This window comes from Macaca thibetana, chromosome 2, assembly GCF_024542745.1.
Source record: "Macaca thibetana thibetana isolate TM-01 chromosome 2, ASM2454274v1, whole genome shotgun sequence".
NCBI lineage: Eukaryota > Metazoa > Chordata > Mammalia > Primates > Cercopithecidae > Macaca > Macaca thibetana.
In genome coordinates, this window is record NC_065579.1 from 140,051,298 (window position 1) to 140,075,595 (window position 24,298).

The 24,298-nt window shown below is 51.1% G+C and overlaps 2 protein-coding genes across 10 annotated transcripts in view; both read right to left on the bottom strand.

Moving 5' to 3' along the window:
• The window catches only part of SEC13 (SEC13 homolog, nuclear pore and COPII coat complex component), a 534,021-nt gene that overhangs the window by 105,543 nt on the left and 404,180 nt on the right, over positions 1-24,298 (bottom strand). The gene's annotated exons all lie outside the window — the stretch shown is intronic.
• The window catches only part of ATP2B2 (ATPase plasma membrane Ca2+ transporting 2), a 189,041-nt gene that overhangs the window by 82,177 nt on the left and 82,566 nt on the right, over positions 1-24,298 (bottom strand). For all 9 annotated transcript variants that reach the window (XM_050781438.1, XM_050781437.1, XM_050781435.1 and 6 more), the window contains exon 3: positions 6,480-6,677. In XM_050781438.1, the coding sequence (XP_050637395.1) occupies positions 6,480-6,677 (198 nt within the window). The remainder of the gene's footprint in view (positions 1-6,479; positions 6,678-24,298) is intronic.

The following is a 24,298-nucleotide window of genomic DNA, read 5'->3' on the forward strand; positions in this document are numbered from 1 at the left end:
GGAAGGGTGGGGCCCAAGTCTGGGGAGATACGGAATCACTGCGGCCCAGCTGCATGTGCCACTGGAAAATTCCAGGTCTTGCACTGAACCAGCCGTTCCCTTCGGGCCAGGAAACAACGCCATCATGTGGGGTTCCCAAGTCACCTTTCTCCCCCATTGGGAGTTTCAGACTTTTCCAGTAATTTAAAACTGTTCAGCAGGACCAGGCTTGGAGTAATGGTAATCATAATTGTGCTAACGGTAACCACGTTTGAATCCCAGCTGCGCTAACTGCTGGGTGCCCATGAACTTGCTATGTAACCACTGTGCCTGCCTTGTTTTGGTTTTCCTCATCTGCAAAATGGCAGGTGCTCTCTCATAAGGTGGTTGAGAGGCTTAAGAGAGAGCCTTCAGGTAAAATACCCACTGCAGTGAGCACACAGTAAATGCTCAGTTAAAGCTGGTGCTTCTTATTTTCCAGTGTGTGGGTGAGCATTACTGCATTCAAGTTCCACAGCCCGGCTTTATGAAGCCCTGAGGCCCACATTACAGAAGGGGCTCCTGCTAGATTTGAGTGACATATGATGATGGGAGGAGAGGAAATGGTGAATGGTGCCTCCTGTACCACCATGAATGACACCAATAGAGACTCCAAAGACTGGGAAACATAGGTGAACCTTGCTAAACAGAAATCCAGTATATGGAAATGCATTATCTTGGGGCTTAGGGGCAGGGAGGGGGAAGGAGTGGGATTACAGAGCCCCATGCTGCATTTTACAAGACCTTTGTTATCCCCTGCCCCTTGCTATGTGCTCTGGAAATGGGAAGGCTGTTATTTCCCCTGCTGTGTGCCTCCTCAATGAGGCCCCCATTAGAGCAGCTACAGGAGCATTTGGACACTTAGAGCAATGACAAACCTTCGGGTTCTGGAATCAGAAAGACTTAGTTCAAGTCCAGCCTCTGCTGTGTGACTTCAGGTAAGTGACTTGGCCTCTTTGAGCTTCAGGTTAGACAGCTGTGAGGTGGGATAACCCCAGGGATTTGTGAGCTAAGGGCCTGGCACATGATAGATACGTGGTAAAAGTTGGTCCTCTCCCCTTTTCATTAGCTTTTTTCCCTGGACTGGCCTCTGAAAGCCAAGGGCACAGTGACTGAGTGGGATTTGCCCCATTCCAACTCCCAGCCCTACCTGCTGCCCTTGCTGACTCAACACCAAGGAACCCTCTGGGCCTCGGAGGGTACTCACTCTGCCAGCAAAAGCCGATTAGCTTTTATCTCCAGAGAACTGTCTGATGGTCACACGGTGCCCAGGGATGGCTAGAAAGTGGGAGTGCAGATGACTGGGGCAGGGATTTGGCCACCTGGAAGCTGTCTGACCCTAGGAACAACGCCTGCTGCCCCTGGAGCAATTAGGGAGAAGGGAATAGGAAGGGGAGGGAAGAGGGGAGAGGGTGGGTCCCGCTGAGGTCTCCTCTGGAGCTCCCTTGGACTGGGGCAGGGACAGGATCTGGAGACTGTGGCCATAGGGTCCAGGCAACTGCAACTGCTCTCCCTGGACCTGGGGCTGTAGAGGGTGTGGCCTCTCCCTGTCTGTGTAAGCTTGGGGAACCCACTTGGCCTCTTTGGGCCTGTCTGCATGTTCACCAGTACAATGGGGAATCTGCCTCCCAGATGGCTACCAGGGCCTGGTATCCAACAAAGATCCTCAAAACTAGTTGGGCCATAAACATTTTCTAAACACCTACTATGTGCCTGTCACTCTGCTGGCACTCTGACACTAGGGGAGCTGTCACCAGCAGGGGGTTGGGGGCACTGAGTGTGCCAATCCTAGCCCTGCCATGAACATGCTGTGTGACCTAGGACAAGTGCCTAGAGGTCTCTGAGCCAGGTAATTCTTCATGTACAAAATGATGTTGGTAGAGGACTAACAGGCTGCAGAGTGCTACAGCACCCACAGCCCTGCCCCAACTGCTTTCTGAGTGATGAGTATGAGATAAGACCTTCCCAAGGTTACACACCAGGAAGTGATAGAGCCAGGACTCAAACGAGGGTTCCTGGCTTTAAGTTAGGGGATGCTTTTATACCTCTTCACTCCTGCTCATCAGGGGGCATCTGGCCCAGCCTGGCCCAGCGTGGCCCAATGGTTTTAGGGAAAAGGATGAGATGACATGTGGGGCAGAGCCCCAGGAGTTAGGCATTAGGTAAAACTAGACAGTGTGTACAGATAGCAACAGTGTCACCGCTGGACAAGGGCCCTGTGGTCACTCAGCAAACACAGTCATGCGCTGTGTGAGGCTGTCTCTGTTACTGACCGACTGCATTTACCGCAGTGGTCTCATAATATTATAATACTGTATTTTCACTGTACCTTCTCCGTGTTTAGATACATAGATACTCACCATTGTGTTACAACTACCTACAGGATTCAGTCTGGTCACACGCTGTGCAGGTGCGTAGCCTAGGAGCAACGGGCTGCACCATACAGCTCAGGTGTGTAGTGGGCTGTGCCATCTAGGTATATGTAAGCACATTCTACAACGTTGGTACGACGATGAAATTGCCTTAGAACATGACATGTCCCTGTTGTTAAGCGACACATGACTGTATCTACTAACCACCTACAATGGGCCAGGCACAGCGAGAAACTCATACACTCATTGCATGTGTGACTCTAATTCCACCCATCAACATTGCCAGTGACCAGCCCTGTCTGACAGAGGGAGAAGGTAAGGCCTGGGCAGGGGCAGTCACTGGCTGGGAGCTGCTGCACCTGGATTTGAACCCACATCCCACTGGGTCCCAAGGCCCTGCTTTGTCATCTGCTAAGAGCAGGCCTCCCTCTCGAAAGATGTGTCTTCTGGTGGGGGCGGTCAGCCCTGTAGTGCTGCCACCATGCTGTATTCCTTGCCTGCCCCCAGACCTGGTCCTGGAATGAGTCCAGTTGTGGGTTTTTCATCCCTGGCTCTTGAGTTTGTCCCCAGTGCGGGAAGCCTGAGGCCTGACTTGGGGGCCCAGGCCACAACTCTGGGTGAGTCCCCACCCTCCGCTCTTGGAGCTCCAGTTCCCTCACCTGCCAGATGGGGTGGGGGTGGGGATGCCGTGTACCTGGCTAGCATCAGAGCTCAGGGCTGAGGATGTCCATTCCAAGGCATTTAAGATAATGGCAAGTGAGAAATAAAACTGAATGAGTTCAAACAACGTGAGCACTGGGGATTTGGTGAGGCCGGTGGTGGAATGTTGCCCATCTTTCCTATGGGTGCCAGGTTATAAATAAGCCCCTCCCTGCCTTCCTTCTTCCTTTCCTTTTCCTTCTTCCCCCTAGCCTGCGCTCCCTCCTTCCTTCCTTCTGCTCACAGGGCCGGTGTTGCTCCTTCTGTAGAACTTCCTGAGTCTGTTCTGTGCACAGGGCTGCCTGCCCTCTCAGAAGCAAGGCTCTCTGCCTGGCTCAGGCTCTAACTTCTGGATCTTTAGACCTGGGGCGGACGCGGGCAGTGGGCCTCTGAGGACTCAACATGACAGGGGCTGGAGGCAAGAGTGACAGGTGCTGGGGCTTTGGAACCTGTGACTCTAATACGCTCACACTGTCCACCCCCGCATTGCTGTAGAGGATACTAGAATTGTGGGGTGTTGAAAAGAACGTGGTCACTTTTCCAGAAACCAGGAGCGATCGGCCACATGGGGACACCTGCTTCCTGAAGTTGGCTCAGGGCTCCATGCTAAGTGCTTTGCATTATTTCCTTCAATCATCACAAGAGCTCCACAAGGCAAGTACTATCATTCACCCCATTTTATGGATGAAGACACTGAGGCTGAGCACATGGAGGGCCGGCCTGGGTCCAGGGCCAGACAGGCAGATCCAGGCCCTGTGCTTAGGCTCTGATCGCTGGACTCTGGTGCCTTCCAAGATGTGGCAGCTGGTGTCAAAAAGAAATTGGGTGCATTTCATGATTTCAAACAAAACTCAGTAGCACCACAGCAATGACACAATTTCAACACTGGCTGCTCAGGGAGGGCCCTGTTGGGGATATTTGGCCGAAAGTTCCTGGTCTGTGAAATGGGTGTGAGGGTTCACTGAGAACCTGGACATAAAGTGCCATGTGTACTGGGTGCTCAGTCACAGCTGGACCCCAGTCTTTGGAAGGCTGTGTGCAGGGAGAAGGGAGCCAAGAAGGCCACATAACTGTCCCTGTCAACTTCCCTGGTGAAACTGATGTCTCCTCAGGGCTTTTTGTTTGTTAGTTTGTTTTTGCACTTGGTGGCTGGGGATTGGTGGAGCCCAAGCCTGACTTGGGGCACAGGAGTCCTGGAAACATGGAAGGCCCAGAGCTCAGATCTCAGGCCAGGGCATGGGCTTTGGGAGAAGGAGTCAGGATGGTCACAAAGCCCAAGAACTTTTGATCCCAGTGAAGCTGGATTGTGTGCAGCTGCCTTGGACGAGGGCGTGGCCTGAGCTAGTGCCCTGGCCAGAGGCAGGGAAGAGCCGTGGAACGAGCCACAGACCGACTCAGGTTGAAAATCCTGCCCTACGGCCTAAGGTAGTTTTGTGACGGCAGGCAAGTCCTTCCCCTCTCTGGGCCTTGGTTTCCGAATCTCTAAGATGGAAGATTGCACTCACCTGTTTGGGGGGTTAGAAGCTCCTCCTGGCACACATGAGGAGCTCAGTCCATGTTATCCTTCCACCCCCTCCACCACCTGCTATCTGAGTTCTAATCTTGTGCTGAATTGGGTTGCATGAGGCCATGTATCTGGGCTGATTCAGTCCTGTCCTTCTCTGAGGAAACGCAGCTGAGGGACAGGACCGAGAAGCCAGAATGCTTTGGTCTGAGTCATGGTTCTGCTACTTTCTAGCTGTGTGCCCTTAGCAAGCAATTTGCTATCTCAGGGCCTTGGTTTTGGGGGTTGTTGTGAGGATTGATAATTAAATGGACTTCTATCATAATAGCTCCCAACTAGTGGTAGCTATAAAAATAGTAAGAAGTATTATCATTACGCATTTGTGTTACACTCTTAGCTTTGTTCAAGGCTTATTCAAGTCGTCATGTACTATCTTCTTTCATATTTGGTGTAAAACTTCTGTAAAGAAGGCTGCCCATTGTGCATTTCCTGTAATGTGCTATGTGAAAGTTCCTCCCAGAATTCTTGTAAAGAGCAATGTCATCTTCCTAAATAGTTTTCCTTCTTGTTGATAATTTGAGCTATGCAAATCTACCTTTTAGTTTTTAATTTTTTCATTTAAAAATTGTTTTATTATTATTATTTTAGAAATTCGGTACTTTCTAGTATATTCACAGCAAATCACCCTAATTCCCTTTCTGTCTTGGCTGCCAGGAACCTCAAGTCAGATTTAAATCTCAATCATGGCAGCAATTACAGCCGGTTTCTTTGCTTCCATTCCTTTTCTGTCTGGCTTTCTATTTGACTGCATGCTGTGAGATGTATCTCTCTTGTGTCTTTAAACCCTCTATGGAAAGAAGTCATGAAAGAAAACAAATCAACTTACTATGTGTAAAATTGAGGTAGTTGGCCTAACAGACTTGGTTATCCAGTTTCTTGGGCAACTTTGGCTTGGGAGGGGGCAGGGCAACAAATATTCAAGGGACCTCAGAGGCCATCTTCTTATTTAGGGAAAATGAGGCCCATAATGTTATTTCTTATGTGCTATTAACTTTTAATTTGCTTGTCTGAAGCTGTAGTAGGGTTACCTACTTATGCAGCACATTCATTAGGAAACGTTGAATCATAATGAATCACAAAAAAGTATTTACAATATCCTACTGACTGAAAAAGCAAATTATAAAACAGATCAGCCTGCACAGATGTCAGGGTCGCCCTTACCTGTGTGCTTATCAAAATCCAGCCATCCCTGGACTCTGGAGAGAGAGAACCAGGCTCTCTTAGGACCTGGACTGACACCAGTGTTTTCAACAAGCTCCACAGCAAAATCTGAGGACTGTTTATTAGCTGGTGACCTCGAGCAGAGTAACTCCCTTTTCTGTGCCTTGGTTTTCTCATCTTTGTTTTTTTTTTTTTTTTTTTTTTTACATTTTTTTGTTTCCATAGGTTTTTGGGGAACAGGTAGTATTTAGTTACATGAGTAAGTTCTTTAGTGCTGATTTGTGGGAATTTGGTATACCCATCACCCAAGCAGTATGCACTGAACCCAAGGTTTCCTCATCTTTAAAACAGGCATAAACATGGCTGCTACCTCAGGAGGTTACCGGGCTCAGCCCAGGGCTTGGCACTCTGTAAGTGCTCAAAAATGCTCACTAAAACAATTACTGTTGCTGGTCCAACTCTTGTGCATTTCACACAGGGAAAACGGGGCTGAGGCCTGGCTCGGCCACTCTTTGGCTGTGTTGGCTATGAGCGGGGCCCTGCCCCTTGGGCCTTGGTTTCCTCCCCTGGAAGGAGAGGATTATTTGTGTGAGCCACGAGTGCCCCCGGTGTGGATGTGGTGGTCAGGTGTGCGGGGCAGTTCCTGGGTCCGAGGTCCGTCTTACCTTCGTTGCCCTCGCCAGGCGGGTGGTAGAAAGACAGCCCCAGGGAGATGATGGCGGCGATCTCCAGGATGATGAGCGTCACGTCCTGCAGCGCCTCCCACACGAGCTGCAGGAAGGTTTTTGGCTTCTTTGGAGGTATAAAGTTTTGCCCAAAAATTTGCTTTCTTTTTTCCAGGTCTGGAGCGGTGCCCGGCAAACCTGTGGACAGAGAGCAGAGAGGTTGGCCTGGGGGTCCGGGAGAGATGCAGGCGTGTTCTGGGAATCTAGGGGCAGAGAAGGAGAAACAGAGCAAGAACTTGCAGGCGGCTGGCCCAGGAGTCCAACATCTCTTCATGTTCTGGGCCCTAAGCAGGCTCCTGCCAAAAGCCAGAGACACCGTGCAGTGGGTTGAACGGCAGCCCCCAAAATATATATCCACATCATGATCCCCGGAACCTGTGAATGTGACCTCATTTGGGAAAATAGTCTTGTTGTTGAACTTAAGTTAAGGATATCACAATGAGAACATCCAGGATTATCTGTCTGGGCCCTAAATGCAATGATAGGTGTCCTTACAAGAGACACAGACACAGAGGGAAGATGCCATGTAAAAACAGAGGCAGACATTGGAGTGATGCAGCCATAAGCCAGGAAACGCCTGGGGCCACCAGACGCTGGAAGAAGCAAGGAAGGATTGTTCCTTGCTCTTCAGAGGGAGGTTTCTGCTCACACCTGATTTCTGACTTCTGGCCTCGAGTCATGAGAGAATAAACTTTCCTTGTTTTAAGCCACAATCAGTCTGTGGTCATTTGCTGTGGCAGCCACGGGAAGCGAATCCACACTCCTACAGCCGCCTCACACTGGTACCCTCCTTCTGCTCTCCCTCCTTTTGAATGCCTCACAGTGGTTAGAGAAGAATCAGAAGCCACTGCCTGGATTAAAATCCCAGTGTGATGGCCCTCGCTCTCTGAGCCTCAGTAAATTCTTCTGCAATGGTGATGGTGATTGTACTTAACCCATGGATGGTTGTGAATATCACATGAGGTAATTCATGTGGTCCATGAGCATTTATTGAGCGCCTACTAAGTGCCTGGCACTGTTGCAGACACTGGAACAGAGCAGCCCACCAGACAGAAGAGTGCCCACTTAGGGACGGCCCTCGCCGTGGATGCCTTGCAGTGTGCTCGGAGCATGCCTGGTGGACATGCAGCTGACGCCGGTGGTTTCTCCTCTTCTGGACAAGGGAGTGAGGTATAGCCAGGTGCACCCCTCATCATGTGGGGCCTGGACAGTGTGGTAGGGGCCCACTTCCACCCACCATCTGCATTTCCAGATAATTCTTCCAGACTAGCAAGTCTGGAAGAATTGGGAGGCTGCTCACTGTCTTTGGAATAAAGCCCACGTTTCCCAGCCTGGCACTCTGGCCCTCTCGTCTGACCCACAACCTGTGTCTGCAGCCTTGACTTTTGCCATGTGGCTTCCTCCCAGCAGAGGCAGGCCAGCACTTTGCCTTCCTCCTGCCACACTGTGCCCGTGCTGTGCCCTTCCCTGCTCTGGCACTGGCCACTGTTTTCCTGTGTATACGTCACCTCCTAAACTCCCTGGTATTGGGGTATGGACGACCCACAATTGGCAAACCCCAGGTGGATCTGTACCTTGGAAGAGGGGTCTGGAAGGGTGAACCTCTCATGGAGGAAATTCAGGCGTGTGACTAGGAGGTGTGTGGCTCTGGTGGGGAGGGCTCCCTCTGTCCACTGTCTGCTGTGCCCCTCAGAGGTCGGTGCTTCTTCTTGCTTCAGCCTTCCTTTCAAGCTGCCCCATGCCACCCCAAGTCGCTGGTGTGCCATTTTATTTTTCCATGACAAGTGTCCTGTCACACCCCCAGGCCTTTACTCCTGCTGTTCAGCAAACCAGGAACAGCCTTTCCTCCATTCAGCACTGTGAGCCCCTCTCAAGGGCCCCTGCTGAGCAGCCTCCCCTCCACTCCAGGCAGAGAGTGGCCCTCTGCCTTTACTTCCCATAGCCTTCTCCGCAGCAGGCTTACCACTTCTCCGGACCCGTGTCCTACTTGGGCCGTGGACCTTGGGGGCAAAGACCAGTCTGATTCCTGTACCTCAGAGCCTGGCACCTGAAGCCTTAGAATTGTCCCACCCGCTAAATGCAGGTCTGAGTATTACGAGCCTGGCCTGAACAGTGCAGCACAAATGGGCCCCTGCAGGCGGGCAATGACAGTCCTGTCACTGACCCAGCAAACCCTAGCACTTCTTGTGTCTTAGTGAGGACAGATGGTGGGGGGTGGTCAAGGAGGGGCACACACCCCTCATCAGACCTATGGCCTTCAGTCTACTCCCGCAAACAGCACCACCAGCACGCTAGGGTTGCAGGACTGGACCATGTGGCTGATGGGACCTTGTGGCCTAATGTATGGTTTTAGGGTTCTAACAGTCTGTTGTTTGTTGCCTCATTCACCCATTCTTTCATTCAGTTTGCATTCCTGGAGCCCCCACTGTGGGCCTAGCCTGGTGCCAGGTTCTGGGCAGTGTGATATGCATGGAACAGACCTGGTTGCCCAAGGACATAAGAGCTCAGTGGTTCCAGGAGTCCAGCAGCCTGTGGTTTGGGTGTCTGTCCGGGGTTCTAGATGCGGAGTCTCCTCAGATGCTGACCATGAGATCTCCATCAGGAGCCTCCAAGGGCCAGGCTGGCTGAAACACCTCTACAGGGGGATCCCAGGGATGGCTCCATCCCTAGGAGACCTCACACTAGCCTGCCTGTTGGTGCAGGCAAGCTCTTGGGATCCCATGTCCTGCATGTAATGAGAACAAAGGAACCCAGAGCCAGGTTAGGCTCATTTCATAGATGGGGAGACAAACTGCCCTAAGACCAAGCTGCTGCTGTGGGGCAGCTCCTGGGCTCTCAGAGCCCAGGGTAGCCTTGATCTAAGCACGTGGGAACACTGCCTCCACTGTTCCCTCCTGGGCTGGCCATCTGGGAGATCCACGTACTGATTCCAGAAACTGCAGGAAGCTTCCCTGTCTTCCTCCTTTTGTCCAGTTCTACCCACAACCAACAACTGGAATTCCTCTACTTGACCTTTATTCCTTTAATTAAAAGCTCCAATTCCTTTAGATTTTCTGGGAGGGGAAGCCATCATCAGTTCTGGACGCCACGGTGTGAATGAGTTTCAGGCATTTTCCTTGGGCTGGGTTTTGTCTAGGGAGAAGGGAGAGTTCAAGAGGGCAGTGGGCCTCTGAGGGAGGGGCTATGACCAGCCAATACTGGCCTGTTATGGCAGTTTGCTGTGGCTTTGGCCAGTCAATTCCCTTCTCTGAGCTGCAGTTTCCCCATTTCAACAATGGGAGTGTTCAATAAGATGGGTAGGTCCTGAGAATCCCAGGGGTTCTGAGATCTATAGGCCCTGAAATGGTTTTCCTAGGTTCTGTTTTCACATTTTGGAGCTCCTCATAAGATTTGGTGCAAATTAGGTCTTTGCCAAAAAAAAAAGTAAGTGAGGCCGGCCAACCTTCTGGGCCCTGCCTGATTGATTCCAAGAGGGGAGTCTCTGAACCTTCTGAGTTCCATGGTTCCGACATTCTGGAGTCCACACAGTGTAAACAGCTGATAACGTGGGTATTCCATTTTGGAAGTCAGGCCATATGCTGGGGCTCTGTCATGCTGGGAATCCACAGGCCAGGCATTGAGGTCCTGAGTCCTGGGACAGCAGACAGAGTAGGGGCTGCAAATTTGAACAGGTGTCGGGGTTGGGTGGGTTTTGTGAATGAGTGAAGTAGGTGAGTGGGAGACATTAGGGAGTGGTAGAAACTGGAGCAAAGTGAAGAACCTTGGCCCTTCCATTGCTTTTCAGCTCCTGTGTGGGAATATGGGCCCAGTGTGGCAGATCTTCCAATCTTCTAAGAGAAGCTGGACATTTGGAATTTGATGTAAAATCTCCCCATTAAAAACATGCCAGGTCCAAGTACAACACATCTGTGGGCTGGATTCAGCCCCTAAGTTGCTAGTTTGAGACCCCCAAGGCTATGGGTTGGGACAGGGAGATGTGGCTGGAAGGGTGAGGGGTCAGTGCAAAGTAGCTTCTCTGTCCCTCCCTCCATCTTCCAGGTAGCTCCTTCCCTAGCCCCTGCCCTTGCCCATTCCCCACAGACTTCTGAGAGGCCCTCTGTTTTTCAGAAATAACAACTCAGGGCATAAGAACATTTGTATGTTCTGCTAGGGCTGTTTCCATGGCAGTTTCCACAACAAGCATCCCAGAATCAAAGTCCAACATGGGAACCCTGGGCACTGAGGCTCACATGGGGCCTCTGAGAAGGTGGAGGTGGCCACAATGTCTTGCTCACTCCCCTCTTCTCAGCGGAAGAACAGCCAAGCCGGAGCTGAGGAAACCAAGCCCCAAGAACACAGGTGGGATTTGAACTCAGATGGCCTGATTTCAAATCCCAGCTCTGAGTGACCTTGGGTAAGTGCTTCACCTCTCACTGCCTCGGTTTCTGCTTTTGTAAAATGCAGGCGACAGCAGTGCCTATTTTACAGGGTTGGGGTGAGGCTTCAGCAAGATGTCTCATGTAAGGAGCCTAGTGCTGTGCCTGAAACCAGGTAGGCGCACTGTGTCATTATTACCGTCCAGGTTTTAGGCCAGGTGGGAGATTAAGCCAGACCTTCTGGAGAGGAAGACTTTGAACTGGCAGGATTTTGACAAGATAGGAAGGGGTCAGTCAAGGTGAGGAGAGGCACAGCAAAAGGGCCTTGTGACTGCAGACAAGCCATTTCCCTTCTCTGGGCCTCAGTTTCCCCACATGTGACATGAAGGATTGGTCTGGATGAAGGCTAGGGTTGGTGGCTCTGGTATTTGGTATCCAAAGATAGCGGTTTTGAGGACCTGCAGGTGGGACAGCTTGCCTGGTCCAGCCTACCTGTCATGCCCTTCCCAGGAGCTGAACCTTGTGGTCTCTTTTCCTTTCTGCTGAATATTAACACACATATTTTTGGGAGCAGAAACAACAGAGGCTGGTGTGAGAGATGAATGGCATTTGAGATTCAATTTAGATCAAAGAGCATCTCACCATTTTGCATATTAAAAATTAATACAGGGTGTCAAAGATCACTGGACAAAAGCAGCGAGGCCCTGAAAATTGAGAAACACAAATGTCCAGATGCTATGTGGGGTTGTGGACTTTCAAATGTGAATTTTCTTTCTGTATAATTATAAGCAGAAGTCAGAGCACTAGGTGAGGAGCCAGGTTTTGGTCTTGGTTCTACCACTGACTTGTGAGTGAGCTTGGGCCAGTTTCATCCCTCGGAGACTCAGTTTTCTCATCAATAAAATGGGAACAAAATAACCCCTAGGTTGGGGAAACCCATGCACAGAGGAATGTGTGTGAAGCTCTCTAAACTGTAAAGGCATGTGCTTTTACTGTGAAAGTAAAAAACACTCCAACACTCGTCCAGATTTTTCAACTGGGGGCAGAATCTGTGTCCTACTACGTATGTAAAAGAAGACAGCCATGGCGCAAAGTGAGGGACTGGCTGGCTGTATAGGAACTTCCTGCTGTCATGGCTGCTTGCTGTCAGTGGGTATTTGAGGAGCCTTGGCCTCAAAGTGTATCTGTATTCAGCTGTCCTGGACACTGTCCTGGGCTCTTCCCCAGCCTCTAAACCTCTGCCCTGGCCATTCCCATTCCTTTGCTTGGGGTACCTTCCTGTCTCTTCTTAGCCAATTTTGGCTCCCGCAAACTGCAGTCTCAGGCCATTAGAGAGGTTTCATTTGGTCTGCCTGGTGTTTTTTTTTAAAATGGAATTTTTTTGCAAACATTAAAAAGTCAATTTCATATAGAAATCCCGACATCTGGCTCACCAAGGGCATGTGCCCAGACCTATGGGAGTTGGAACTCATGTTTGAGAGCCGAGTGACAAACTCCAGCCCCACCTCAGCTCTGTTAGGCAAAGCTCGAGGGACAGTGGTTCTCTTGGGGGCAAAGGGAGCCTGTGCTTTGGCCCCAGAGCACAGAGCTGGGCACCTGGAGGAAAAGGTACAGGAGGGGCCTCTGGCTTTATGAGAGGGAAGGACTTTCTTTTTCTTTTATCTTTTTTAAATTAAAAAGTAAACTTTAATGTCGAAAATGCAAACTTGGGGAGGGCAGAAAGATCACACAAAAGGCTGTCACTTCACACTTGGGCTGCACAGCGACCCGGTAGAGGCGCTCCTCACTTCCCAGACAGTTGGAGGTGGCTGGGGAGTGGGGGAGCGGAAAGCAGCGCTCCTCCCTTCCCAGACAGTTGGAGGTGGCGGGGGAGTGGGGGAGCGGAAAGCAGCGCTCCTCCCTTCCCAGACAGTTGGAGGTGGCTGGGGAGTGGGGGAGCGGAAAGCAGCGCTCCTCCCTTCCCAGACAGTTGGAGGTGGCGGGGGAGTGGGGGGGGGGGGCGGAAAGCAGCGCTCCTCAATTCCCAGACAGGGGAAGAGGCGCTCCTCACTTCCCAGACGGGAGGCGGGGGAGGGAGGAGGGGAAAGTGTCTCTCTCCTCAATTCCCAGATGGGGCGGCAGCCGGGCAGAGGCACTTCTCACTTTCCAGATGGGGCGGCTGCCAGGCAGAGGCGCTCCTCACTTCCCAGACGGGGCTACGGCCGGGCAGAGGCGCTTCTCACTTCCCAGAGAGTGCGGCAGCCGAGCAGAGGCGCTTCTCACTTCCCAGACTGGGCGGCCGGGCAGAGGCGCTTCTCACTTTCCAGACTTGGGCGGCCGAGCAGAGGCGCTTCTCACTTCCCAGACTGGGCGGCCGGGCAGAGGCGCTTCTCACTTCCCAGACTGGGCGGCCGGGCAGAGGCGCTTCTCACTTCCCAGACTTGGGCGGCCGAGCAGAGGCGCTTCTCACTTTCCAGACGGGGCGGCCGGGCAGAGGCGCTTCTCACTTTCCAGACGGGGTGGCGGCCGGGCAGAGGGGCTCCTCACTTCCCAGACTGGGCGGCCGGGCAGAGGCGCTTCTCACTTCCCAGACTTGGGCGGCCGAGCAGAGGCGCTTCTCACTTCCCAGACGGGGCGGCGGCCGGGCAGAGGGGCTCCTCACTTCCCAGACAGCTGCCGTGGTGGGGCGGGCAGAGGCGCTCCTCACTTCCCAGACAGTTGCCGTGGTGGGGCGGGCAGAGGCGCTCCTCACGTTCCAGATGGTGCAGCAGCCCGGTAGAGGCGCTCCTCATTATGAAAGGGAAGGACTTTCTAATGGGTGAGCTGAGGATGGATGGATTATTCTGGGAAGGAGGGAGGGAGCATGTTTACATAGAAGCTGGACGGCCCACTAAGGCCCACTAAGGTCCTGCACCAGATGCCAGGCCCCACTCAGACTCAACATCCTCCTGTCTTAAGGAGGCCTGAGTTCCCCTACCCTTCTCAGGCCCTCTGAAGGTAGAAAAGGTACCTAGGATCATACAAAATGGTGCACATCCAGTCATTCATTTACTCATTCAATCACCAAATTTTGATTGAGCACCTACTATAAACCAGACTTTGTTCTACATGCTGGGGACACTATCGTAAGGAAGACAGGAGTGTCAGGAAGGATTTCCTGGCAGAAGTGTAGTTGTAATTGGGTGAGCTTGGAAGAAGGAGTGAGGGTTGATCAGGTGAAAGGGTGTGGGTCAGGAGAGGGGCTCTGAGAAGGCAAAAGAAACTCCAAAGGTCTTGGGAAAGGCCAGAGTGACTGAAGCATTCCTAGTTTGCTCCTCAGAAGAGGGGTCAGATGGTCCCCAAGGAAGAGGACACATCTACTGTACCCTTTGTCGCTACGGCCAGGAAAGGCTGGGATAGAAACTGAATTTATAGCATGCCACATGCGGTCAGGCTTACACAGGCCTTTGGGGTGAGGGTGAGAGTGTTCTCTAACAGAGACTTTGGCTCTTGTAACTCATCTTTTTGCCATCTTCCCCTTGCCTGCTTGGTAGCTCAGCACTGAATATGCAGTTCACCTCTGGGAGCTGCACCAGAGGACTCAGCAGCATGTATCAAGCTGTCGAATCTGCATCCTATTTCTTCTCTTTTCTCTTTGTCTGTTTTAAGTGACCTAACTTAGGTCATTTAAAATCAGTTTGTATGAGACAAACTTTTATAAGCCACTTAGAAGGTAGGATGTGGTTAATTAATCAGAATAAAGAAAGGGCTATTGAGGTAGGTAAAGGAGCAGGGGCTGGGTTAGGGGTCAGAATGAAGGGGCGAGATGAAGGAATGGAGACATTTAACATATGGCTTACTTTCTGCTCTAGTGCTGTACTTTCGGGCAGGGCAGGGTTTCGCTCTTCCCATGTGTGAGGCACCTCACACCAAGAGGCTGGGCTGTATCAAAAGTAGAGGCCAATTGAGAGGGATTCAAGTGAGTTTTCCAGGCCATCTAGCTAACCACTGACCTCTTCTCCCCTGAGGGAGAGGCCTCCTCTGAGGCCCCACGAGGCTGCACATCTTTATTTCCAGCAAAGGGACCCCAGAGATTGTTTCCGCCCCTGGCGAGAGCAGGAATACACTAACTGCCCACTGAGGCTGGCTGATATTCAGGGGCACTGTCTGGCTGAGTGGACCTGCCTGCAGCCTGAGCAAATGATTTCAAGAAAAAAACCCAACAGTAATCACGTTCCCCAAACTCTCCATCTGCTGCTCAGAGCTAGTGTGAAAACAAATTGCTCCCCCAGAGGCACCCAGGCCACCGGGGTAGCAGTGAGGGGGTGGAATTAAGTCAAGGGTAGGACTGTTTCCAGGAGTGGGGGGCTGGGAGCTGGGCCCCTTGTCTGCAGGGCCAGGGGCCATCAGCTGGGATGAGCTGCATGGTGCATGGCAGCAGCAGGCCAATGGGTAACCTCAGCCCTGGGTTCAAATCCCAGCAGTTCTTTGGTTCAGGGCTGGTGCCTTGGGCAAATCATTTCCCCTCTCAGAGCCACAGTCTTCACCTCCGTGAAATGGGAATAAATGCGCACCAGCACACAGTAGGCCCTCAGGAAACCTCCCTCCCCTCCTGCCTCTCTGGGGATCAGAGACGGGGATGTGTGTGCTGAGGTTGTCCAGAAGCCCCTGCCCTCATGAGTGGCCACATGTCCCCCTTCAGAGCCACTTAATGGACTTGGGACAGACAGACAATGCCTCTGGGAAGAAAAGCCCTGTCTCTGGCATCCCCTGCAGTCTGGGGTTGACAGAGGATGGGGAATATGATGTGTGGAAATAGTGCTTGGCACACACTGGCCTTCATAAAGGATAGATGCAGCTGTCACTGCCACCACTGTATCACCACTACTGTTACTCTGGGCCTGGAATATGCATCCCAGGAATTTCTGTCTGTGTTGCCACTGTCTTAGCTTGTGTCAGAGAACACCATCACAGCCACAACACACCCCTACCCAGATCTGGAGACCTGGTTGGAATCTACCTTTCCTTCCTATGTGACCTTGAGTGGATCACTCAGCTTCTCTGAGGGGCCTTGGGCTGTCTGACTTGAGGATCACATAGAACCAAGGCTCTGACAGTACTCTGTAGATGGTAAAGTTGTTCTGTGTTGAGCACCCATTATGCAGATGCACACATTGAGGCACAGGATTCTTCCGCTGGGAAGGCAACCAAGCCAGGCCTCTTGCCACAGAACTCAGTGGCCACCCTGCCCTGCTGCAGCCTGATCTAGTTGGGGGTAGGCTGTGTCTCCAAATGTCCCACAGTGACCCTATCTGTGGAAGCCAACATGAATGCTGATTCACCCCAGCTTGATCCCTGCGACAATGGGGTGCTCAGGAAATTTCAGATAAAATGAATGGTGAGTGCTTTCTCAGGAAAAACCACAAGGGTGGCTTCGTGGCCCTGCTTCATGTATTTAAAATGTAGCCTGCGAGGCACCCAGAAGGCAGGCGTGGGCCTTACTGCCCATGAGAGGCTGTTAGCGCATGCATGCATGCTCGAGGATGTGGCTGAGTGAGTGTGCAGATGCGAGCACACAAAGGTGTGTGGCACGGGCTGAGTGGAGGAGGGCGCCACGTGCTTCATATCCTGTCAGAGGCCAGATAGAATGGGTAGCTTGCACAGGCATCATTGCTGGGACTGTGGGAAGCCACACCGCTTCAAGACAAAGCAATGAAATGGGACAGCGGATCTAGGTCTGGACCTCGCTCGAGACTCCTTCCAGCTCTGTGACCTTGGGCGGGTGACTTCCCCTCTCTGGGCCTTTGTTTCATTTTTTTTTTTTTTTTTTGAGACGAAGTCTTGCTCTTGTCTCCCAGGCTGGAGTGCAATGGCGTGATCTTGGATCACTGCAACCTCCGCCTCCTGGCTTCAAGCGATTCTCCTGCCTCGGCCCCCTGAGTAGCTGAGATTACAGGTGCCTGCCACCATGCCCGGCTAATTTTTGTATTTTCAGTTGAGATGGGGTTTCACCATGTTGGCCATGCTGGTCTAGAACTTCTGACCTAAGGTGATCCACCTACCTTGGCCTCCCAAAGTGCTGAGATTACAGGTGTGAGCCACCATGCCCGGCCTGGGCTTTGGTTTTTTCATGGGCAGCATGGGAATAATGATAGTGCCTGCCATATAGAGTTAAACAAGGTCGCATCTGGGTACCTGGCATATGGGAAGGCCTTGACTAATATTAGCTGCTATTGTTGCTATTACTGAGCTTTCTCCAAGGCACTAGTTCCTAACTTGGTTGTACACTGGAGCCACCAGGGAGCTTTAAAAAATATTAATGCCTGAGCCCCAAACTAGAGATTCTAATTGAAATGGACTGGGGCATGGCCCGGACATTGGGAGTTAGAAGAGCTCCCCAGGGATTGCAGTGTGCAGCAGGGAATGAAAACTTAGTGGTTCCTGGAGCAGTGGCTTCAGCATCACCTGGGGACTTGTTAGAAATGCACATTCTCAGGGCCCACCCAGACCTACTGACTCACACACTCTTGGATGGGGCAGGGCCAGCTGCATTGTCCTTGGCAATGGGGATACAGCCTTGGTTGAAGAACCACCGGCCTCGGGGAGGAGGGAGAGGAGGAAGCCTAATACTTGCCAGATGCTTTTGGCACAGCATCACCTTTGAGCCTCGCCAACAACCCTGAGACGTGGGGGCTTACTGCTGAGGCCTGTTCAGGTCACACAGTGAGGTGGGCGACAGAGCCTGTACCCAGCCTGGGTCGACTGTTCCTTTTCTTCTGTAGGGGCTGCCAGCTCCCACAGGGCCCATCTCCTTCCCTGAAAGCTGCCAACAGTCAGGCTCACAACCTGTCTTCCTGCAGCAGAGAAGGTCATGAGTGCTGTGGGCTGAAAAGCTGAGAGATCCAGACTTGAGTCCCCAGGTGCACAGAGCACTCTGACCCTATGTCTCCTACTGGTGGCTGCAGAAGGCTGGAGAAGGAGAAACTAGAACTGAGTGGTGAGAAAAAGGAGACTGGAAGAGGAGAAGAGGCAGTGTGGGGCCAGGAGCCGGCCTTCAAGTTCGGCTGTCACAGCATCCCTGCCCTGGTCCACAACCTCCCATGGCTCCCCATGTCCTCACAACCATCCAGTTCCTGGGCTCACAGTGGCCTCTCTGTGAGGTTGTCCCAAAGGACTCCTCCTGCCTCACTTCTAGCCATGCCACGTTTATCCCACTCTCCTGCCAAGCCACAGGTCTGCATGCGCCAGGTATTTACCTCTGTCTTGGCACATCCGGGTTCGAACCTAGGATGCCCACCCCTCTGTCGACTTATTTAGTTAGTCTTGAGAGACCCAGATGAACATTTACTACCACTTTCTGAAAGCCTTCCTTGATTTATTCAGCACGAACAATCTGTCCTCATCCTCCCCTGACAGCATTTGTCCCCTGGCTCATTTATTCACTAACACACATTTACTGCGCATCTCTCCTGTACTGGGTTTTGGCCCTGGGGGTCAAACACCAACTGAGACCCACCCTTTGCCACTACTGCCTTCTGGTTTCTGATTCCACCATTCCCTAAAGGGAGGCTGCTTGCACCAGCACACAGCAGGTCCTCAGGAAACCTCCCTCCCCTCCTGCTCTCTGGGGACCAGTGATGGGGATGTAAGTGCTGAGGTTGCCCAGATGCTCCTGCACACATGGGTGGCCACGTGCCCCCTGTAAGAGCCACTTAACAGACTTGGGGCAGAGAGACAACGCCTCTGTGTGAAAACAACTTGTGTCACGGGCATCCTGCTGCGATATCAGTCTGTATGGGCTGTCAAGGTAAGTTCAGAACTGGTCTGATGGTCTGGCTATCGCCTGGTGTGCATTGCAGGCATGTATGCAGTGCCTAGAGTTTATGATGACGTCACGGTGTTGATGGTTCCTGATGGGCAAGGTGCAGGGTAGGGGACGTCTCTCTGATACCCAGTGGTCCTAGGTGGTTTCCTATGAATCCAAAGTCTCTGTCATGTGGAGAGGGGCAGCATTTACCTGATTCTCCCCGATAGCCTTTGTCACCTAGCTCATTTATGGTTATGTGCTCATACACAGACCTGACATCTAGACACGCACACGCACACACAGATGTGGCACACAATTGTGGATGTGGCATTAGATTGTGGATGTGAATGTGCACAGTGCAGCGCAGGGTGGTTTCTCTCCAAGCATGTGGATGTAATGTCCATTCACTTATGTGCACCCACATGGACATGGCATACAACGGGCACACAGAGGCTGTGTTCCTGTAATCTGATATATGTGTGGACACAAGTTTCCACTGATTTAAACCCACCACCTGCCTTTTCTCCAAGTCAGGCTGAGTTCCCACTCCTCTCTCCACTGTGGGAATTCTTTACTAAACTTCTCCGCTCAGGGCTCCAGACCTCCCACATGGGCAGGGAAGTGGGTGTGGGGGCTGGGGATCTGGGTGGAAAGGGGTGGTCAGGACTCATCTAGAAGCTGTGAAAACATCAATGATCTGTACCAAAGAATGGGGGGATCTAGTGAAGCTGGGGCCCCTGAGAAGGGTTTACTGGATAAAATACAGGTTACCCAGAGAAACCTGAATTTTAGATAAACAGCAAATCATTTACCACTAATAAAAAAATTAGCAACTTATTGTTAATTTGCAATTCCAATGTCCCTGGATGCCCTGTATTTTTCTTTGTTAATCTGGCCATCCATCCCTAAGGCTCCCTGTCCCCTCTCCTCCACATCCCGTGGCCAGCTGCTCTCACCCTCCCATTCGACAGTTGGGAAAATGGAGGCCCAGAGACGCGGAAGTGACTTGACCCAGGTCCAGGGAGTTTCAGCTCCCTGGGGCTGGACCCCTGACTCCTGGCCCAGGCCCTCTCAGCACCCCACAGAGACGAGGGAAGGGAACGACGGCTCGGCTTGCTTGAACCGAGCCTTACTACACACACAAATGATGGCCATTTCATATTCCCTGTCAGCCTCGCTGAAGAGATTTGGTTCAGCAGGCCTCGAGATGACCTCTGAGAGGACTTTGTCTCAGCCCTTTGGGAAAATGGAGGTCAGAAAAGCCCCCTCTTCCTCCTTCTGGGAAGGGGCCTCCATGGTTGAGTGCCGACAAGCAGCAGTTCCCTGTCCCTCCAGGTGGGGACACTCTGCAGAGCTGCTGCAGGCAGCCTCCCAGGACACCTTTCAGAGACAGAGGATGCAGAGTTCCACTCTCCACCCTGACACTTAGTGAGAGCTTCTGCAAGTGGTGCCCCTTCCCTGAGCCTCAGTTTCTTTATCCACAAACTGGGGGAGAGGGACAAGCTAGCTTCGCCTGCTGAGGTAGATGAAAGCAAGTGCAAAGGGCAGTGGTGGTGGGCACACAGCTGGCGCCCACAGCCTGGGTGGAACATCCCTCTCCCAATCCCTTTGAGGTCAAATGCTACCCCCGCAGTGCATCAACAGCAGTGGTGGCATGCTGGTGTCTTCTCATTGTTCTGTGATCTCAAGTGGCCCCTTCAATGATGCAGGACCAGCGCCCCTCTCATGGGCCCCACTTGGCTGGGGCTGCAGACATGCGGGCACGAAATGAGCACATGTGCTCCTACGTGACCACTTTATACATGGGGCTTGCATTTCCATTCTCCTGGCCATTCTGTAAGATGTGGATTTTAAACTTCCTTTTATGGGCAGATGGACTGAGGCACAGAGAGATAAAGAGGCTTGCTCAGGGTCATGTGGCTAAAGCTAGGATTTGAACTCAGGTCCCTGAGGCTCCGAACTGTACTGTCTTCACACCCTATCATGTTTCCTGCTTCAGGATGCAGCACTGAAATCAAAGCTGACAACTCTGCCATTTTCCTTGTTACTCTTGAGACAGCCTTTTGCTATAAACAGAGACTTGGCAATAGACAAGAGCTAGTTCCTAGGGATGCCAAGCACCTGAAGGAAATTGGGAAAACTTAGTCACCAGGCTGGGTGTTGCTAAATATTTGTGTTGTCACTGTGGTGTGGGTTCCTCCATTAGCATAAATAAAAATCTTATATTTCAAAAGCAAAAAATCCACAAGTCCTTCAAAAGCTACATCATTTATAGAAAAATACACTTCTGTCTTTGGAAAGCGAGTGGGCTAAATAAACGGTGGTACATCTAGTCCAAAGAATACTACACAACAGATTTAAAAAATGAGATCCATTTATATGTACTAACGTAGAAGGCTCTCCAAGATAAACTGCTGAGTGAAGAAAGCAAGTTGCAGAACAATGTGTATAGTTTTATTCCACTTATGTAAAACAGAAAACTCTAGAAAACAATAGTCTATTTTTTGTGAGTATATATATGTAAATGTGTAGCAAGAGGTCTGTAAGGATCAGCTCAAACTCATGAAGGTGGTATCTCTGGGGAAGGGAAAGGGCACTATGATTAGTTGCAGTGGTCTAGGGGACTCTAACTTTGACTGAAATATTTTAATTTTGGCCGGGCACGGTGGCTCACACCTGTAATCCCAGCACTTTGGGAGGCTGAGGTGGGTGGATCATCTGAGGTCAGTTCGAGACCAGCCTAGACAACATGATGAAACTCTGTCTCTACTAAAATACATATATATATTAATATTATATTATATATAAATATTCTTATATATTTATATTATATGATATATTATATATAAATATATATCATATATATGATATATAATATATTTATTAAATATATATTTTATATATTTATATGATATATAATATATAAATATATATCATATATTTATATGATATAAATATATGCAATCTCCACCTCCTGGGTTCAAGTGATTCTTCTTCCTCAGCCTCCTGAGTAGCTGGGACTATAGGCGTGCACAACCACGGCCAGCTAATTTATATATATATATAAAATATATATATAAATAAATTATTTAGTGTGTACCCCCATCATCTTCTTTTCCTCCATGTCCTGTCCCTGTCTTCCATTAGAGTCCACTCCTGCCTCCTGACCCTGTTACACCACCCAGCAAAACTCAAGAAAAACATCTCGGATACGACCACACCCCTCTGCCATCTGCACACTGGTCCAGGCCACCATCCTTGCTCACCTGGATGGCCTCAGCAGCCACCTTGCCTGTCTCCCTGTTCCCACCACCCACAATTCGTACTCTACCCTGCAGCCCGGCGGACATTTCAAATGTGTAAAGTGCAGTGTGCTCAGGTCAAGCCCCGCTCAGAATGCTCCAGTGGCTCCCACTGCAGGCAGAGAAAATCCATGAGAAGATCCGGAAGGCCCTGCACAGAGGGCCCTGCTCTCCTCCGCAGTCTCATTGCCCGCTTCCCTCACTGTGCTCCAGTGACACCAGCCTCTTTTCTGAGGCTTCAACACAAGTGCTTTCCTGCCTTAGGGCCTTTGCTGTGCTGTTCCCTCTGCTTGGAATGCTTTCCCCCTGCCTCTGTACCTAATTCAGCACTTCTTTTGGTTGAACCCCCCTCCTAGATTCCTAGACCCCCTTTCGGAATGCTCTCATAGCTCCCTGAAAATCCCTTTCATTTTAATCACTATTTTAATAATTATTAATGAAGTTCTTTTTTCTTAATGCCTGATTCCCTTGCTGACTCTAAGCTCCATGAGAACACTCAATAAACATGTGGCCTCTCCTACACACACCTGCACAGGAAAAAGGCAGGTGAGGAGTGGCCAGTGCTTAACTCCAAAGCAATGTCTGCTCTAAGACAGGCATTTTCAGGCTGAGGACTGGGGGGCTGGGGAGATACTCAGGGTCTCCTGGAGTCACTCCCCTCTGTGCCCGAGACCACACAGCAAGCGCCTCAGTGGCCTCCCATGTCTTTGCTGTTGACAGGAGGGATGGAGGAGCCTCCAGCCAGAACCCCAACGCCATGAAGGCCATAAAAGGACTTGGGGAAAGGCACATCTCCGGCCTTGGCCTCAGCCTGGGATGTCACTCGAACTTTCCATTTAGGTGCCTGAAGTTACTACTGGGCGAAAAAGCTGTTGGTGAAATCCAGTATCAGAAATAAATGCCAGGAAAGTAGAAGCCTTCATTTCTGTGACAGTGGCTCCTCCCTGCTCTTAAAAAAGAGAACTTATTTGAGGATCAGGAGGCGTTTCCTAGAAATAGATTCTTCCTCAGGGAGAAAGAATTTTGCGGAGGATAGGAGGGTGGGGTGGGGGTGGGGGGAAGATGGTGATGAGATGGTGATGAAGCAAATCAGAAAACCCATGGAGACCCCATGAGAGAAGGTCCCTTGTTAAAGCTGATTTAGAAACCGCATTCACATCTGTGATTGCGTCTGAGCCTCAAGACTGCAGGGCCTGCATTAAGAGGTTCAAATTGCAGATGAGGAAACTGTGGTTTAGGGAAGTTAGGGAACCGACCCAAGGCTGCACATCTAAACTTCAAAACATTGACGACATCACAGCGCCATGGATCATGGCATTCTGCATGGACATTATGTAATTTTCTTCTCATGGTTTCCTTGTGACCTTATTTTGCTCCCCCCTCTCCATTTTACAGTTGGGGAAACTGAGGTATGGAGCGGTAAGGAAATCTATCCTGTGGATTTCAATGGAATCTCTCTGAATCTAGCACTCAAATGTTAACCGCTGCATCATTACCCGCTCTCTGCACCCCTGACTGTGAACCTGGGGCTGTATGGAACCTGTGCTAGCTCTTCCAACTGGGTGAGTCCTCAAGAAGGAGGCTTGAATAGGATTACGAGGAGCCCCACCTTGTGGTTGAGGAAACTGAGGCACAGAGAGGGGAAAGTGCCTCTCCTCAAGGTGTATCAAGGGTGCCTGTGTCCATATCCTGGACTGTACATGGCAGCACACTGCCTCCTTTGAAGAGCAATGTTTCAGAGTACCTAACTCTGCCATGATCCTGGCATCAGGGCCACTTGGAAACCTCTGATCTCCTGGGAGGCAGTGTGGCTGTGGGATTAAGGGGGTCTGTGGAGTCGGAGAGACCTGAATTTGAATCCTGGCTCTGTCACTTTCCAGTTGTATGACCTTCAACAAGTTACATAAACAGCTTTGGGCCTATATCCTTACCTGTAAAATGGGATAAATGGTATCTACCTCCTAAGATGAGTCTGAGGATTAAATGATGTATGCACATAATGTGCTAAGCATGCAGGGAAATACCTCAAGGAATGGAAGCCATTATTGGTGCTGTTATTATCTCCTAAAGAGCCATGATATTGGCTTTATGTACCCAGCTCCACAGCCCTTTGGTCTTCCCTGATTCTGAGTTGCAGCTGCGATGGGTAGCTCCCCGGTGTGCTGCCCATACGTCACCCCCATGCACTCACTGAATCTGTCTTCTGTTTCAGGGCTTTCTCTGAAGCTTGGAGGCCACTGGGTCTCCCCAAGCAGGGAGCCCAGAAGTGCTGGGAGTTACCCCCACCCTACCCAATGGGAGATGGGAGTCAGGATAAACACTGCAGCCTTGTATCCT